General features: G+C 44.1%; 1 protein-coding gene across 1 annotated transcript in view; it reads right to left on the reverse strand.

Moving 5' to 3' along the window:
* The window catches only part of LOC115127199 (voltage-dependent P/Q-type calcium channel subunit alpha-1A-like), a 119000-nt gene that overhangs the window by 68764 nt on the left and 31923 nt on the right, over nucleotides 1–18313 (reverse strand). Inside the window, exons 13-14 of the mRNA XM_065010342.1 lie at nucleotides 15572–15655; nucleotides 7737–7853 (exon numbers count right to left, since the gene is read on the reverse strand). Of these exons, the coding sequence (XP_064866414.1) occupies nucleotides 7737–7853; nucleotides 15572–15655 (201 nt within the window). The remainder of the gene's footprint in view (nucleotides 1–7736; nucleotides 7854–15571; nucleotides 15656–18313) is intronic.

Below are 18313 nucleotides of genomic sequence, written 5' to 3' on the forward strand. Positions count from 1 at the left end.
CAAACTGGCTGAGGCATGGAAGCCTATCAAACCCGCTGAGGCATGGGAGTCTACAAACCAGCTGAGGCATGGGAGTCTACAAACCAGCTGAGGCATGGGAGCCTACAAACCCGCTGAGGCATGGGAGTCTACAAACCAGCTGAGGCATGGGAGTCTACAAACCCGCTGAGGCAAGGGAGTCTACAAACCCGCTGAGGCATGGGAGTCTACAAACCCGCTGAGGCATGGAAGCCTATCAAACCCGCTGAGGCATGGACGCCTACAAACCCGCTGAGGCATGGACGCCTACAAACCCGCTGAGGCATGGGAGTCTACAAACCCGCTGAGGCATGGGAGTCTACAAACCCGCTGAGGCATGGAAGCCTATCAAACCCGCTGAGGCATGGGAGCCTACAAACCGGCTGAGGCATGGACGCCTACAAACCGGCTGAGGCATGGACGCCTACAAACCCGCTGAGGCATGGGAGTCTACAAACCCGCTGAGGCATGGAAGCCTATCAAACCCGCTGAGGCATGGGAGCCTACAAACCGGCTGAGGCATGGACGCCTACAAACCCGCTGAGGCATGGAAGCCTATCAAACCCGCTGAGGCATGGGAGTCTACAAACCCGCTGAGGCATGGAAGCCTATCAAACCCGCTGAGGCATGGACGCCTATCAAACCGGCTGAGGCATGGGAGTCTACAAACTGGCTGAGGCATGGAAGCCTATCAAACCCGCTGAGGCATGGGAGTCTACAAACCAGCTGAGGCATGGGAGTCTACAAACCAGCTGAGGCATGGGAGCCTATCAAACCCGCTGAGGCATGGGAGTCTACAAACCCGCTGAGGCATGGGAGTCTACAAACCCGCTGAGGCATGGGAGCCTACAAACCCGCTGAGGCATGGGAGCCTATCAAACCCGCTGAGGCATGGGAGCCTACAAACCCGCTGAGGCATGGGAGTCTACAAACCCGCTGAGGCATGGAAGCCTATCAAACCCGCTGAGGCATGGACGCCTACAAACCCGCTGAGGCATGGGAGCCTATCAAACCGGCTGAGGCATGGGAGCCTACAAACCCACTGAGGCATGGGAGCCTATCAAACCGGCTGAGGCATGGGAGCCTATCAAACCGGCTGAGGCATGGGAGCCTACAAACCCGCTGAGGCATGGGAGCCTATCAAACCCGCTGAGGCATGGACGCCTACAAACCCGCTGAGGCATGGGAGCCTATCAAACCGGCTGAGGCATGGGAGCCTACAAACCCGCTGAGGCATGGGAGCCTATCAAACCGGCTGAGGCATGGGAGCCTATCAAACCGGCTGAGGCATGGGAGCCTACAAACCCGCTGAGGCATGGGAGCCTATCAAACCCGCTGAGGCATGGAAGCCTACAAACCCGCTGAGGCATGGGAGCCTACAAACCCGCTGAGGCATGGGAGTCTACAAACCCGCTGAGGCATGGGAGCCTATCAAACCGGCTGAGGCATGGGAGCCTACAAACCCGCTGAGGCATGGGAGCCTATCAAACCCGCTGAGGCATGGGAGTCTACAAACCCGCTGAGGCATGGGAGTCTACAAACCAGCTGAGGCATGGGAGTCTACAAACCAGCTGAGGCATGGGAGTCTACAAACCCGCTGAGGCATGGGAGCCTATCAAACCCGCTGAGGCATGGACGCCTATCAAACCCGCTGAGGCATGGGAGCCTACAAACCCGCTGAGGCATGGGAGCCTACAAACCCGCTGAGGCATGGGAGTCTACAAACCCGCTGAGGCATGGAAGCCTATCAAACCCGCTGAGGCATGGACGCCTACAAACCCGCTGAGGCATGGGAGCCTATCAAACCGGCTGAGGCATGGGAGCCTACAAACCCGAGCATGGGAGCCTACAAACCCGCTGAGGCATGGGAGCCTATCAAACCGGCTGAGGCATGGGAGCCTACAAACCCGCTGAGGCATGGGAGTCTACAAACCCGCTGAGGCATGGAAGCCTATCAAACCCGCTGAGGCATGGACGCCTACAAACCCGCTGAGGCATGGGAGCCTATCAAACCGGCTGAGGCATGGGAGCCTACAAACCCGCTGAGGCATGGGAGCCTATCAAACCGGCTGAGGCATGGGAGCCTATCAAACCCGCTGAGGCATGGGAGCCTATCAAACCGTCTGAGGCATGGGAGTCTACAAACCCGCTGAGGCATGGGAGCCTATCAAACCAGCTGAGGCATGGGAGCCTATCAAACCAGCTGAGGCATGGGAGTCTACAAACCGGCTGAGGCATGGGAGCCTACAAACCCGCTGAGGCATGGGAGCCTATCAAACCCGCTGAGGCATGGGAGTCTACAAACCGGCTGAGGCATGGGAGTCTACAAACCAGCTGAGGCATGGGAGTCTACAAACCAGCTGAGGCATGGGAGTCTACAAACCCACTGAGGCATGGGAGCCTATCAAACCCGCTGAGGCATGGGAGCCTACAAACCCGCTGAGGCATGGGAGTCTACAAACCCGCTGAGGCATGGGAGTCTACAAACCCGCTGAGGCATGGAAGCCTATCAAACCCGCTGAGGCATGGACGCCTACAAACCCGCTGAGGCATGGGAGCCTATCAAACCGGCTGAGGCATGGGAGCCTATCAAACCCGCTGAGGCATGGGAGCCTATCAAACCCGCTGAGGCATGGGAGCCTACAAACCCGCTGAGGCATGGGAGCCTACAAACCAGCTAAGGCCTCCCAGGTAGCTCTGGCTCGAACACCAGGACTCGACATCACCTCCAACACAAAAACAAACAAAAGAAAACACTCCCTGATGCTTCCCCTTGACGAGTCGTCCTTCTGTAACGATGTACGCTGAGTCGGGAAGAAAGTTCAGGGAGTGAATTTAACACATAAATTAACAGGAACAATGGCGACTCGGGAAGAAACCAAAGGGAGTGACTTATATAGAGCAGGTAATCAAGAAGGTGATGGAGTCCAGGTGAGTGTCATTATGCGCCTAACGCTGGTGACTGGTGTGCGCCCTAACGAGCAGCCTGGTGACCTAGAGGCCGGAGAGGGACCTCAAGTGACATCTGAGATCTGGGATGTAAAAACTGATGCTCAATATCTCAGAACTTTGCTTAGTACAGATAGAGCCTTATACTCCCAAGGTCACAAAATCTTGTGGCTACCAGACATCTCTTTTCCTTATTTTGTCTACAACATTTTGATTGGGTAATAATTGATTTTAACAACAATTTCCAAATCCAAGCTTCATTTTTATTTATTCAATTTCAATTTTGACATACCAAAATACCAGTAAACCTATGCTAGTAATTGTTGCTTGATGCCCCATTGCTGGTGAGCATGCAAAGTAATATTCCTGATCACCACAATTTTTGGAGCTGCATATTTATATATGTCAATCCTCTCTCCCTACTACTTGATGTGTGCACTGCACCCGATTATATAGCTGTACAGCAGATGATATAGCTCTACAGCAGATGATATAGCTGTACAGCAGATGATATAGCTGTACAGCAGATTATATAGCTAGCTGTACAACAGATGATATAGCTGTACTACAGATGATATAGCTGTACAGCAGATGATATAGCTGTACAGCAGATGATATAGCTGTACAGCAGATGATATAGCTGTACAGCAGATTATATAGCTAGCTGTACAACAGATGATATAGCTGTACTACAGATGATATAGCTGTACTACAGATGATATAGCTGTACAGCAGATTATATAGCTAGCTGTACTACAGATGATATAGCTGTACAGCAGATATAGCTGTACTACAGATGATATAGCTGTACTACAGATGATATAGCTGTACTACATCCACACATAGAACACGTTACATGAGAGACCGCCTGTCAGCTGTGGCCCAGATGATATAGCTGTACAGCAGATTATATAGCTAGCTGTACAACAGATGATATAGCTGTACAGCAGATGATATAGCTGTACAGCAGATGATATAGCTGTACAGCAGATGATATAGCTGTACAGCAGATGATATAGCTGTACAGCAGATGATATAGCTGTACAGCAGATTATATAGCTAGCTGTACAACAGATGATATAGCTGTACTACAGATGATATAGCTGTACTACAGATGATATAGCTGTACAGCAGATGATATAGCTGTACAACAGATGATATAGCTGTATATAGCTGTACAACAGATGATATAGCTGTACAACAGATGATATAGCTGTACTACAGATGATATAGCTGTACTACAGATGATATAGCTGTATATAGCTGTACAACAGATGATATAGCTGTACAACAGATGATATAGCTGTACAACAGATGATATAGCTGTATATAGCTGTACAACAGATGATATAGCTGTACAACAGATGATATAGCTGTACTACAGATGATATAGCTGTATAGCAAGCCGGCAATCCTTTCGCTAGCTCAAACCATTCAGTGACCAGTTGTCTTTTTGACCCGCGACTCCCAAAAAGGAGTGTTTCAAAGCTTGCGACCCCCCATGTACACACATGCACACGCTCACAGGTGATTCATTTTCAAAACGCAAGATACAGAAATAAACTGAGATTTACACTTTAATGTTGTTTACATTCATGTTTACAGTCAATATCAACGAGGGATATCAGGTCACTGGAGTCTGGAGTCCAGAGCAGGCAGGATCATACGGTCTACATGTATGCAGAGAGGCTTGCAGGATCGGATGGAGAGCATGATCTGTCTGTAGCCTTTTTCTTCCTCACAAATATCGTAATTAATTTGTCAGAATACATTACATCTTCATCCCATAAGTATTGAAGGTAGTGCAATGTTACATCTATCTTTAGACATATACAGTTGAAGTCAGAAGTTTACATACATTTAGGTTGGAGTCATTAAAAAACTTGTTTTTAAACTACTACAAAAATGTCTTGTTCACAAACTATAGGTTAGGAGATCTACTTTGTGAATGACACAAGGACTTTTTCCAGCAATTGTTTGCATACAGATTATTTCACTTACAATTCACTGTATCACAATTCCAGTGGGTCAGAAGTTTACATACACTAAGTTGACTGTGCCTTTAAACAGCCTGGAAAATTCCATACAATTATGTCTTGGCTTTAGAAACTTCTGATAGGCTAATTGACATCATTTGAGTCAATTGGAGATGTATTTGAAGGCCTACCTTCAAACTCAGTGCCTCTTTGCTTGACATCATGGGAAAATCAAAAGAAATCAGCCAAGACCTCAGAAAAAAAATGTAGACCTCCACAAGTCTGGTCCATCCTTGGGAGCAATTTCAAAACGCCTGAAGTTACCACGTTCATCTGTACGCAAGTATAAACACCATGGGACCATGCAGCCATCATAACGCTCAGGAAGGAGACGCATTCTGTCTCCTAGAGATGAACCTACTTTGGTGCAAAAAGTGCAAATCAATCCCAGAACAACAGCAAAGGACCTTGTGAAGATGCTGGAGGAAACAGGTACAAAAGTATCTATATCCACAGTAAAACGAGTCCTATATCAACATAAGCCAGCAAGGAAGAAGACCCTGCGGTCACGATCGTCATAAGAAGCGGACCAAAGCGCAGCGTGGTGTGAATGCATAATTTTAATGGATGACGAAAACACGAAGTAAACTGAACAAAACAATACATGAACAACGACCGTGACGCTATATACAAAATTAATAATCGTGCTGACACAAACACTACACATAGACAATAACCCACAATGACAAAACAGGCTACCTAAATATGGTTCCCAATCAGAGACAATGACTAACACCTGCCTCTGATTGAGAACCATATCAGGCCAAAAACAGAAACAGACAAACTAGACATACAGCATAGAATACACACTCAGATCACACCCTGACCAAACAAAACATATAAACATACAAAGCAAACTATGGTCAGGGCGTGACACCTGCTTCAAAACCGCCATAAAAAAAGACAGACTACGGTTTGCAACTGCACATGGGGACAAAGATAGTACTTTTTGGAGAAATGTCCTCTGGTCTGATGAAACAAAAATAGAACTGTTTGGACATTATGACCATCGTTATGTTTGGTGGAAAAAGGGGGAGGCTTGCAAGCTGAAGAAAACAATCCTAACCGTGAAGCACGGGGGTGGCAGCATCATGTTGTGGGGGTGCTTTGCTACAAAAGGGACTGGTGCACTTCACAAAATAGGTGGCATCATGAGGGAGGGAAATTATGTGGATATATTGAAGCAACATCTCAAGACATCAGTCAGGAAGTTAAAGCTTGGTTGCAAATGGGTCTTCCAAATGGACAATGACCCCAAGCATACTTCCAAAGTTGTGGCAAAATGGCTTAAGGACAACAAAGTCAAGGTTTTAAAGTGGCCATCACAAACCCTGACCTCAATCCCATAGAACATTTGTGGGCAGAACTGCAAAAGTGTGTGCGAGCAAAGAGGCCTACAAACCTGACTCAGTTACACCAGCTCTGTCAGGAGGAATGGGCCAAAATTCACCAAACTTATTGTGCGAAGCTTGTGGAAAGCTACCTGAAACGTTTGACCCAAGTTAAACTATTTAAATGCAATGCGACCAAATACTAATTGAGTGTATGTAAACCGACTGGGAATGTGATGAAAGAAATAAAAGCTGAAATAAATAATTCTCTACTATTATTCTGGCATTTCACATTCTTAAAATAAAGTGGTGATCCTAACTGACCTAAGACTAGGATAAGGATAGAATTAAATAGGAATTGTGAAAAACTGAGTTTAAATGTAATTGGATAAGGTGTATGTAAACTTCCGACTTCAACTATATAATCCACCTAAACTTGGCCTATCTGAAATATGAAAATTATCAATGAAATGATCAGCCTATTGTTCTGGCAAAGATGAGTCTGTACCCTGATGAAGAAAGCTTGTCTGTCGAAACGTTGGACATAAAAAAAGAAAAATACATGTTTTTGCATCTGAGCTCCTAGGTTGTGCGTGCGGCTCTCCTTCATTTTTCAAAGATGAGCCTGTAGCAGATTGATTAATGTAGGTAGGAAAATTAAGTTCTTTCTTTCTGGTCACTAATCTGGATGTGTGCGCCTGCCTTTGAGCGCAATGCTGATGACTGGTCTTTGGTTAACTGTCAGGACGCTCAATTTTTGGGAATTGAAGCACAGATTACAATCATTTGGTGCAACGCCGTAGGCTTGGGATAGTGACCAGTTCGAATAACCAAGGGTATGAATATAAAATACAAACGGTAGTCTGTAATTTTTATGTATTTTTCCAATTCAGTTTCACACTCACCCCAAAAACCTTCTCAGTGTGCTACTATAGCTCACACAACCTGTGTTGATTGACGGTTTGCTGGTACAATCAGATGGACGAGTGTGCATTTCACTAGCAAATCTTATCTGTTGTTGTTGCAAGTGCGATACTGAATGAGTGACACAAAACAAGTGACCCAACATTACAAAACCTGGCCAGATAAGTCATCAGTCTCAAGTCTAAGTCGAGTCCCAAGTCTTGAGGCTCCAAGTCGAAGTCAAGTCTCAAGTTGTTTAATTTTCTATGAAGTTGACTCACAAGTCATCAAATCTGTGACTTAAACCTGACTCGAATTCATGTCATGTGACTCGAGTCCACACCTCTGGTTTTGTGTGTGTATTCTGTCATAGGTCTCCACAATGCTACTACTAGGGTCTGTGTGGGTGTATTCTCATAAGTCCCCACAAAGCTTATCTCTCTCTCTCTCTCTCTCTCTCTCTCTCTCTCTCTCTCTGTGTGTGTGTGTGTGGCATTACCTTGAAGGATTGAACAAAGGTCCAGAGCAGGATGCGGATGGTTTCTCCCTGCCGGAGCAGTTTGATGAGCCTGGCAGCCCTGAACAGTCTCAGGAAACTCAAGTTGATGAAGTTATTCTATAACACCCACAGTATGACCAGACACACGAGAGAGAGAGAGAGAGAGAGAGAGAGAGAGAGAGAGAGAGAGAGAAAGAGAGAGAGAATGAGAGAAATGGGAGGGGTGAGGGGTAGAAAGAAGGAGAGATAGAAAAAGGGGGAAGAGGCAGGGACAAATAGAGGGAGAGAAGTGTGGAGAAAAGGAGGTACAGGGTAGAGAGGAGAAGCTTATCACTTGCCATGCAATGTTAGATAACTATTTCCTGTCCTAAAACAAACCAAACCATAAAAGCAGGGGAAAAGTTCAAAACCAAACTGAGGAGGATTCAAAACCAACAGAAAATCAACCAAACAGAACTGGAATCAGATGCAAACCAAACCAAAAAAATGCAAGGCTTGTAGCAGGCTCGGGCATATCCAAGGAGTTAGAAGAAGGGAATCAATACAGGGGAAAGGAAAATCATATATTCAAAACCTAACCATTGTCACCCAATTGGGCAGTAAGTAGTAGCAGTAGGTAGAAAGTAGTAGTAGTAGTACTAGTTTGTAGTAGTAGTAGTAGTTGGTTGTAGTGGTGGTAGTAGTAGTACTAGTATTAGTAGTAGTAGTAGCTTGAAGTAGTAGTAATAGTTGGTAGTACTGGTAGTAGTAGTAGTTTGTAGTAATAGTAGTAGTAGTACTAGTATTAGTAGTAGTAGTAGCTTGAAGTAGTAGTAGTAGTTGGTAGTAGTGGTAGTAGTAGTCAAAGTAGTTTGTAGCTGGTAGTAGTGGTAGTAGAAATAGTAGTAGTTTGTAGTAGTAGTAGGACCCACAATGCTCAGATATAATGGCGCAGGAGGGGATGGCTCCTAATCAACTGTGCTATTTTGTTTGTTTTTTTCTCATTGTTTGTAACTTATTTTGTACATAATTTGCTGCTACCGTCTCTAATGACCGAAAAGAGCTTCTAGACATCAGTACAACGATTACTAACCTCGAACTGAAGAAAGATTTTTTCTGCTTTGTCAAGACAAGGCCCAAATCCCCGTCATCAGTGTGAAGAAAAGACGGAGAAAAGGGGGAGGAGGGCAAGGTGCCTTGTAAGAATTTGCCGAAGAGTAGATAAACCACTGCTACCCTCCATATTATTGGTCAGCATGCAATCATTGGAAAACAAACGGGACAATCTAAGATTAAGACTATCCTACCAACGGCACATTAAAACTGTAATATCTTATGTTTCACCGAGGCGTGGCTGAATGACGAAATGTATAATATAGAGCTGGATGGCTTCTCCATGCATCGGCAGGACAGAGCAGCTACGTCTGGTAAGACGAGGGGCAGAGGTGTATACTTGTCAATAACTGCTGGAGCGCGATGTCTAATATTAAAGAAGTCTCAAGGTAGTGCACGCCTGAGATAGAATACCTCATGATAAGCAGTAGACCACACTATCTACCAAGATAGTTCTCATCTATATTATTCGTAGCCGTCTATTTACCATCACAAACTGATGCTGGCACTAAGACCGCACTCAACGAGCTGTATAAGGCTATAAGCAAAAAAAGAAAATGCTCATCCAGAAGCGGCGCTCCTAGTGGCCGGGGACTTTAATGCAGGCAAATTTAAATCTGTTTTACCTCATTTCTACCAGCATGTTAAATGTACAACCAGAGGAAAAAAACTCTAGACCACCTTTACTCCACACACAGAGATGCATAGAAAGCTCTCCCTCGCCATCCATTTGGCAAATCTGACCATAATTCTATCCTCCTGATTCCTGCTTACAAGCAAAAACTAAAGCAGGAAGTACCAGTCACTCACTCAATAAGGAAGTGGTCAGATGATGTGGATGATACGCTACAGGACTGTTTTACTAGCACAGACTGGAATATGTTCCGGGATTCATCCAATGGCATTGAGGAGTACACCACCTTAGTCTCCGGCTTCATCAATAAGTGCATCGACGACGACATCCCCACAGTGACCGTACGTACATTTCCCAACCAGAAGCCAAGGATTACAGGCAACATCCGCACTGAGCTAAAGGCTAGAGCTCCCGCTTTCAAGGAGTGGGACACTTATCCAGACGCTTATAAGAAATCCCGCTATGCCCTCAAACGAACGATCAAACAGGCAAAGTGGAAGTACAAAATTGAATCCTACTACACCGGCTCTGATGCTCATCGGATGTGACAGGGCTTGAAAAATATTACAGACTACAAAGGGAAACCCAGCCGCGAGCTGCCCAGTTACACGAGCCTACCAGACGAGCTAAATGCCTTTTATGCTCGCTTTGAGTTAAGCAACGCTGAAGCATGACTGAGAGCACCAGATGTTCCAGACAACTGTGGGATCATACTTTCCACAGCTGATTTGAGTAAGACCTTTAAACAGGGCAACATTCACAATGACCTCAACTAACCTGTACCCCCGCACATTGACTCGGTACCAGTACCCCCTGTATATAGCCTCTTTATAGTTCTGTAATTTTCTTTACTTATTAAAAAAAAAAATACTTTAGTTTATTTAGTAAATATTTTCTTAACTCTATTTGAACTGCATTGTTGGTCAAGGGCTTGTAAGTTAGCATTTCACGGTATTCAGTGCATGTTTTTAATTTTAATTGTATTTATGTAACCTTTATTTAACTAGGCAAGTCAGTTAAGAACAAATTCTTATTTACAATGACGGCCTACCCGGGAATCCTGGGGTTAACTGCAACCTTTCGGTAACTGGCCCAACGCTCTAACCACTAGGCTACCTGCCGCCCCCCACATGAGGCTACCTGCCACATGTGATAAATTCAATTGGATTTGATTTGAGTAGTAGTAGTAGCAGTAGTATGAGTAGTAGTAGTAGTAGTAGCAGTACTAGCAGTAGTAGTAGTAGTAGTAGTAAATAGTAATAGTAGTAGTAATAGTAGCAGCAGTAGTAGTAGTTAGTAGTAGTAGTAGTTAGTAGTAGTAGTAGTAGTAGTAAATAGTAATAGTAGTAGTAATAGTAGCAGCAGTAGTAGTAGTTAGTGGTAGTAGTAGTTAGTAGTAGTAGTAGTAGTAGATAGTAGTAGTAGTAGTAGTAGTAGTAGTGGTAGTGGGTGCAGGGAACCATTTTTATTGTAAATACAACCAAATGCACTGATCCTCAAGGCAAACGCACCACCGCACAATATGGAGCTAGCTAGATCACAGCAAGTTAACCACGTGTCAACGCAACGCAGCAAAGCTGACAGCTCTCCTCCACAAGGGATTGGCTCGTTTTAGTCCTGTGACACTATAAAGTCAGGTTCGATTCCATTTCAGTTCACTCAATTCAGGGGATAAAATGAGACAACATTAAATTAATAAAATTGAAAATTGTCCACTGTTGCTTTAAGAGGACTCCTGAATTTCAAATCACCTCCTGAAATAACAGTATTTACATGGAATTGAACCCAACCATTTTTGCATCACAGTCAGAGAAAGGGGAGGGGAGTGGGGTTCTGGGTTGAAGGACAAACTGCAAATATATTGATGATATTTAGAAATATAATTGTTACAAAGTTCTAATGTTGATATAACAGTGATAGCATTACTATAACTCCATATTCATAGGGCGAATCATACGACTTCGTCTTGCTCAAATTATTACACACTTAATGGTGAAAGCATTTGTAAAAACCACTACAGAAATAAAACTGTACTTGATCACTGTAAACTATGTGTGTGATGCTCACTGTCCTATTTGATTACTGTAAACTATGTTTGTGATGCTCACGGTCCTATGATGTGCATGGTCCTTCAACCCTCTACCAAGGGAAGGGTTCTGGGTTAGAGAGGGCTTGGCAGTAGGCACATTCAGCTCCCATCAAGAGCATGTTCACTATGGCATTGCAACACAAGCCTATGTGGGTGTATTTATTAGGCTATGTACTGTTGTGTGTGTGTCTATGTGTGTGTAGGTCAGTGTCCATGTATTTTTCTGGGTGCGTTTAACTTATGTGTTTATGAGTAGTATACGTGTGTGCCATCCCTGCCAGAGACATGCAGTGGGGCAGCATGCACCGTAGCCCAGTCCGCCATGGGTGAAGCTTTAGACCCAGTCACTCTGTGTACTCCTGTCACACCTTACTCCCCTGGCTCTCACAGACACTAGCGTGTGTGTGTGTGTGTGTGTGTGTGTGTGTGTGTGTGTGTGTGTGTGTGTGTGTGTGTGTGTGTGTGTGATTGCTTTTAAGGAATGTAAGCAGTGGTGCATGTCTAGTGATTGTGAGAGTATTGTCCAGGCTGTAATAGGCTTGACCAGCTTCCGTTCCTTTCCTACATTACCACAGATCTGATAGAATACTTTTACAACACATTTGTTCTTCCTTCTCTCCTTGAAATAATCACTGATCGAACATGATCAGATTAGCGAGAGCAGGAGTTCCACCACATAGCTACATAAAGGTAACTGCCAAAATAGAGGAAACACCAACGTAAAGCGTTGCAGTAGGGTGTTGGGCCACCACGAGCTGCCAGAACAGCTTCAATGTGCCTTGGCATAGATTCTACAAGTGTCTGGAACTCTATTGGAGGGATGCAATGCCATTCTTCCATGAGACAATGCCATTACTCCTGTCTCAGGCGTCGCTCCATTTTCATGCTAAACAAACCATTCAGTGACCACTCGTGCCCTGTGGATGGGGGTATTGTCATCCTGGAAGAGGTCACTCCCATCAAGACAGAAAGGTTGAAGGGGAGCATTCAGAAAGGCTGTGTATTTATTGCCGTTGACCTTGCCCTCTAAAGGGATGAGTGGACCATGGCAGGAAAAGGCACCCCACACCATAACAGAGCTGCCAGAAGCCTCATTTACTCAAGTGGTTCCTTTATTTTGGATCAGATCAGTCAGATCAGAGCTGTGATCACTTCAAGGAAGGGAGGAAGGAAGGATGCATTTGAACAGTATTAAATCAGAACGTGAAGGGTATTAGGACAATGACTATTGGCCAATTCCAAATTGACCTCAAGCCCCTCTAGGTCTAGCACGTGTAGATCTGAAAGCATTGGATTGGTATCAGTAATCTGACAACGAACCCATCCAGATAGGCTAGGTGGAATATTAGCTAAATCCTATCTGATCCTTTTAGATCTATACAAGCGGTAGTCCATTTGGGATTGGTCGAATGTCTCTGTCCGGTGACTGGGAGCAGGAGGTCAGTCGAGTCATCTTGTCAAACCTGGGTCAGAGATCAAAGGTCAGGGGTCACTGCCAGGGTGAGGAGTCGAGCAACATGCATCACCACAGCCACACCAGGAAATGGATGCAGTAATTAAAGTATCTCCAAAAAAGTACAAACCATCTACATGTGGATGTTGCAGATGACATGGTTTATAGCGGCATTTTTGGAGGTTGATTTAACAAAGAGTGCGATTGGCCAGGACAGGTTTCATGGATGGACACATAGTGCATTTTGATTGGATGAATTCGTCAGAAGGGAGAGGGACGAAGTAGTTGCCATTAAGTAGCGTAGAGTTAAAGAAAGCATGTAAAAAAAGATAAAACAGGAAATGAATCGTCATTATGTACACTCATTATTACTGAGTTCAGTTCAGTCATAACACTGCCTCCATACATACAACAGTTCAGGCATAACACTGCCTCCATACATACAACAGTTCAGTCATAACACTGCCTCCATACATACAACAGTTCAGTCATAACACTGCCTCCATACATACAACAGTTCAGTCATACCACTGCCTCCATATATACAACAGTTCAGTCATAACACTGCCTCCATACATACAACAGTTCAGTCATACCACTGCCTCCATATATACAACAGTTCAGTCATAACACTGCCTCCATTCATACAACAGTTCAGGCATAACACTGCCTCCATACATACAACAGTTCAGTCATAATACTGCCTCCATACATACAACAGTTCAGTCATAACACTGCCTCCATACATACAACAGCAGGGATATCAACGACTAGGAAACAGATGAAGTTCAAAAAAATATATTATGAGATTACTCCTAACATGAGATTACTCCTAACATGAGATTACTCCTAACATGAGATTACTCCTAACATGAGATTACTTTTAACATGAGATTACTCCTAACATGAGATTACTTTTAACATCCACACACTAACAAGCTTCCATTGGACTGCGAGGAAAATGAACATGATTGTCAAGTCGTGTGTTTGAATCAGCGCAATGGCAACTACAGCTTTAATTTGAGCTGACCCAAATTAAAGGCTGCTTTGATGGACTACCACTGGACTGATCCAAGAACAGGGCTTGCTTTTTCATGTTCAAAGGTCCCTCTTGATCAAATGGTGTCTCGGACTGGTCTGAGGTCAGTTTAGAGAAGAGGAACCAATTCCAACTGATTCTTATGCCATTAACATCCACTGCCAGTAACACCTGGTAGGACGGTTTATAGAGCATAGTTGGGGACAGGAGTTTTTCCTCACCATAAGAACTGACAGGAAAAATGAGGGTCTAGTTCAAGTCATGTAGTCAGGAAAACCTCTTGCCACTACTAAGATATTATGTAATCTGATTTCATTTCTATGATTATGCCTGTGGTCACCAACCTTTGTCATGCAGAGCTACATGATGTTCAAGCTTTTGTTCCAGCCCAGCAGTAACACACCTGATTCAACCAATCAACCAATCAAGGTCCCGATGAGGAGTTAAACCTTTAATCAGATCTGTTGGTGCTGGGCTGGTTATAAAACATATAGCTCTCCAGGACCTGGGTTGATAGAATTTTTACTGGAAACAAAGGTATAGCTGTCAGGACTGTCTCAGAGACACACAACATTCAAAAACAATATTCATATTTCATAATATGGTTTATAAAGGCATTACAACACACACACTCGCAAGCACGCACGCACATGCGCACACACCACATTACCTGCCTGAATAACTAGTGTGTCTACCTCATTGGCTATCATTTTTCACTATCCAACTGGTTGCTAAGTGGTTGCCTGGCTAGAGGAACAGTCCGATTGGCCAGATTGTTTTGAGGTTGGTTATTTGATTGGCTGTCAGGTTGCCTAGCAGATTAGTAGAGTAGTCTGTGTGTGTACGTGCATGAGTGAGTGTGTGTGTGTGTGTGTGTGTGTGTATTAGTCTCCTGAGTATTGTCAGTGGTGGCTGGGCTACCATGATCCAGGTCTCTGTGCTCTGCTCTCCACCAACTGGGACAATTATGTAAGGTTTTCAAAATATGTTCATGCTTCACTGAGCAATGCAAGATCCTGTACACTACGGTCTCTGCCTTTCTCTCTGCTTCTCTATGTGCCCCTGCTCTCTTTCTATCTGCCCCCCCCTCTCTCTCTCTCTCACTACCTCTCTGCCTCTCTCTCTCTCTCTGCCTGTCTCACTCTCTCTACCTCTCTCTTCCCCTTACTCTCACTCTCTCTCTCTCTACCTCTCTCTCTCTATCTCTCTCTCTCTCTGCCTCTCTCTCTCTCTACCTCTCTCTCTCTACCTCTCTCTCTCTACCTCTCTCTCTCTCTGCCTCTCTCTCTCTCTGCCTCTCTGCCTCTCTCTCTCTCTGCCTCTCTCTCTCTCTTTCTCCCTCTCTCTTTCTCCCTCTCTGCCTCTCTCTCTCTCTACCTCTCTCTCTCTCTGCCTCTCTCTCTCTCTACCTCTCTCTCTCTCTACCTCTCTCTCTCTCTGCCTCTGTCACTCTCCCACTCATTCCACTGAACTTGCTGACACACCATTTCCCTTTCCCACTGTTAATTCCCCCTGCCTCCTCACTTACCCCGAGCTCAGTCACTAAAATATCTGTAATGCTGCCCAGGACTGTCACACAGTCAAAAATGTTCCAGGCATCTTTGAAGTAATTCTGTGGGCAGAAGAGAAAGAGGGAGGGGAAGGGAGGGAAACAAAGAAAGAAAGGAAAGAGATTGATGAGAGAAAGGATAAAAAAGTTGAGTCAGTGTCAGACGGCAACAGGCCATAGATTAGACGAGATCAAATTAACGCCAGTTATGCCATATTGAAGTCATTCCAGCAACATATATGACTAGAGTCTGAGAGAAAGAGAGTTAGTTGGTTGGCTTGTTGGTTGGTTGGTTGGTTGGTTGGTTGGTTGGTTGGTTGGTTGGTTGGTTGGTTGGTTGGCTGGCTGGCTGGTTGGCTGAAAAGGAGAAGGGATGACAGGATTGTGGTACATACTGTATTGTGACTGCTGCTGCAGTAGAAGCCCTTTGTTGGGTGCCATGTATAAGCCTGCAGCCAAACTGTGCATTAGGACAGAACTAATTAAAACACCATACTCTCTGTGCATTAGGACAGCACTAATTAAAACACCATACTCTCTGTGCATTAGGACAGAACTAATTAAAACACCATACTCTCTGTGCATTAGGACAGAACTAATTAAAACACCATACTCTGTGCATTAGGACAGAACTAAATAAAACACAATACTCTCTGTGCATTAGGACATAACTAATTAAAACACCATACTCTCTGTGCATTAGGACAGCACTAATTAAAACACCATACTCTCTGTGCATTAGGACAGAACTAAATAAAACACAATACTCTATGTGCATTAGGACAGAACTAATTAAAACACCATACTCTGTGTGCATTAGGACAGAACTAAATAAAACACAATACTCTCTGTGCATTAGGACATAACTAATTAAAACACAATACTCTCTGTGCATTAGGACAGAACTAAATAAAACACCATATTCTCTGTGCATTAGGACAGAACTAATTAAAACACCATACTCTCTGTGCATTAGGACAGAACTAAATAAAACACCATACTCTCTGTGCATTAGGACAGAACTAAATAAAACACCATATTCTCTGTGCATTAGGACGGAACCACATAAAACACCATACTCTCTGTGCATTAGGACAGAACTAAATAAAACACCATACTCTCTGTTCATTAGGACAGAACTAAATAAAACACAATACTCTCTGTGCATTAGGACAGAAATAATTAAAACACCATACTCTCTGTGCATTAGGACAGAAACATTTAAAACACCATAATCTCTGTGCATTAGGACAGAACTAATTAAAACACCATACACTCTGTGCATTAGGACATAACGAAATAAAATACCATACTCTCTGTGCATTAAGACAGAACTAAATAAAACACCATATTCTCTGTGCATTAGGACAGAACCACATAAAACACCATACTCTCTGTGCATTAGGACAGAACTAAATAAAACACCATATTCTCTGTGCATTAGGACAGAACTAAATAAAACACCATATTCTCTGTGCATTAGGACAGAACTAATTAAAACACCATACTCTCTGTGCATTAGGACAGAACTTTTTAAAACACCATACTCTCTGTGCATTAGGACAGAACTAATTAAAACGCCATACTCTCTGTGCATTAGGACAGAACTAATTAAAACACCATACTCTCTGTGCATTAGGACAGAACTAAATAAAACACCATACACTCTGTGCATTAGGACAGAACCACATACATAACCATACTCTCTGTGCATTAGGACAGAACTAAATAAAACACCATACTCTGTGTGCATTAGGACAGAATTAATTAAAACACCATATTCTCTGTGCATTAGGACAGAACTAAATAAAACACCATACTCTCTGTGCATTAGGACAGAACTAAATAAAACACCATACTCTCTGTGCATTAGGACAGAACTAATTAAAGCACCATACTCTGTGCATTTTCACTAGGCATGTACACTGACGATTTTGCCGGTTTTCCTACTTACAAAGCACGTAGAGGTCTGTAATTGTTATCATAGGTACACTTCAACTGTGAGAGACGGAATCTAAAACAAAAATCCAGAAAATCACATTGTATGATTTTTAAGTAATTCATTTGCATTTTATTGCATGACATAAGTATTTGATCACCTACCAACCAGTAAGAATTCCGGCTCTCACAGACCTGTTCGTTTTTCTTTAAGAAGCCCTCCTGTTCTCCACTCATTACCTGTATTAACTGCCCCTGTTTGAACTCGTTACCTGTATAAAAGACACCTGTCCACACACTCAATCAAACAGACTCCAACCTCTCCACAATGGCCAAGACCAGAGAGCTGTGTAAGGACATCAGGGATAAAATTGTAGACCTGCACAAGGCTGGGATGGGCTACAGGACAATAGGCAAGCAGCTTGATTAGAAGGCAACAACTGTTGGCGCAATTATTAGAAAATGGAAGAAGTTCAAGATGACAGTCAATCACCCTCGGTCTGGGGCTCCATGCAAGATCTCACCTCGTGGGGCATCAATGATCATGAGGAAGGTGAGGGATCAGCCCAGAACCACACGGCAGGACCTGGTCAATGACCTGAAGAGAGCTGGGACCACAGTCTCAAAGAAAACAGTTAGTAACACACTACGCCGTCATGGATTAAAATCCTGCAGCGCACGCAAGGTCCCCCTGCTCAAGCCAGCGCATGTCCAGGCCCGTCTGAAGTTTGCCAATGACCATCTGGATGATCCAGAGGAGGAATGGAAGAAGGTCATGTGGTC

This window comes from Oncorhynchus nerka, linkage group LG26 (assembly GCF_034236695.1).
Source record: "Oncorhynchus nerka isolate Pitt River linkage group LG26, Oner_Uvic_2.0, whole genome shotgun sequence".
Lineage (NCBI taxonomy): Eukaryota > Metazoa > Chordata > Actinopteri > Salmoniformes > Salmonidae > Oncorhynchus > Oncorhynchus nerka.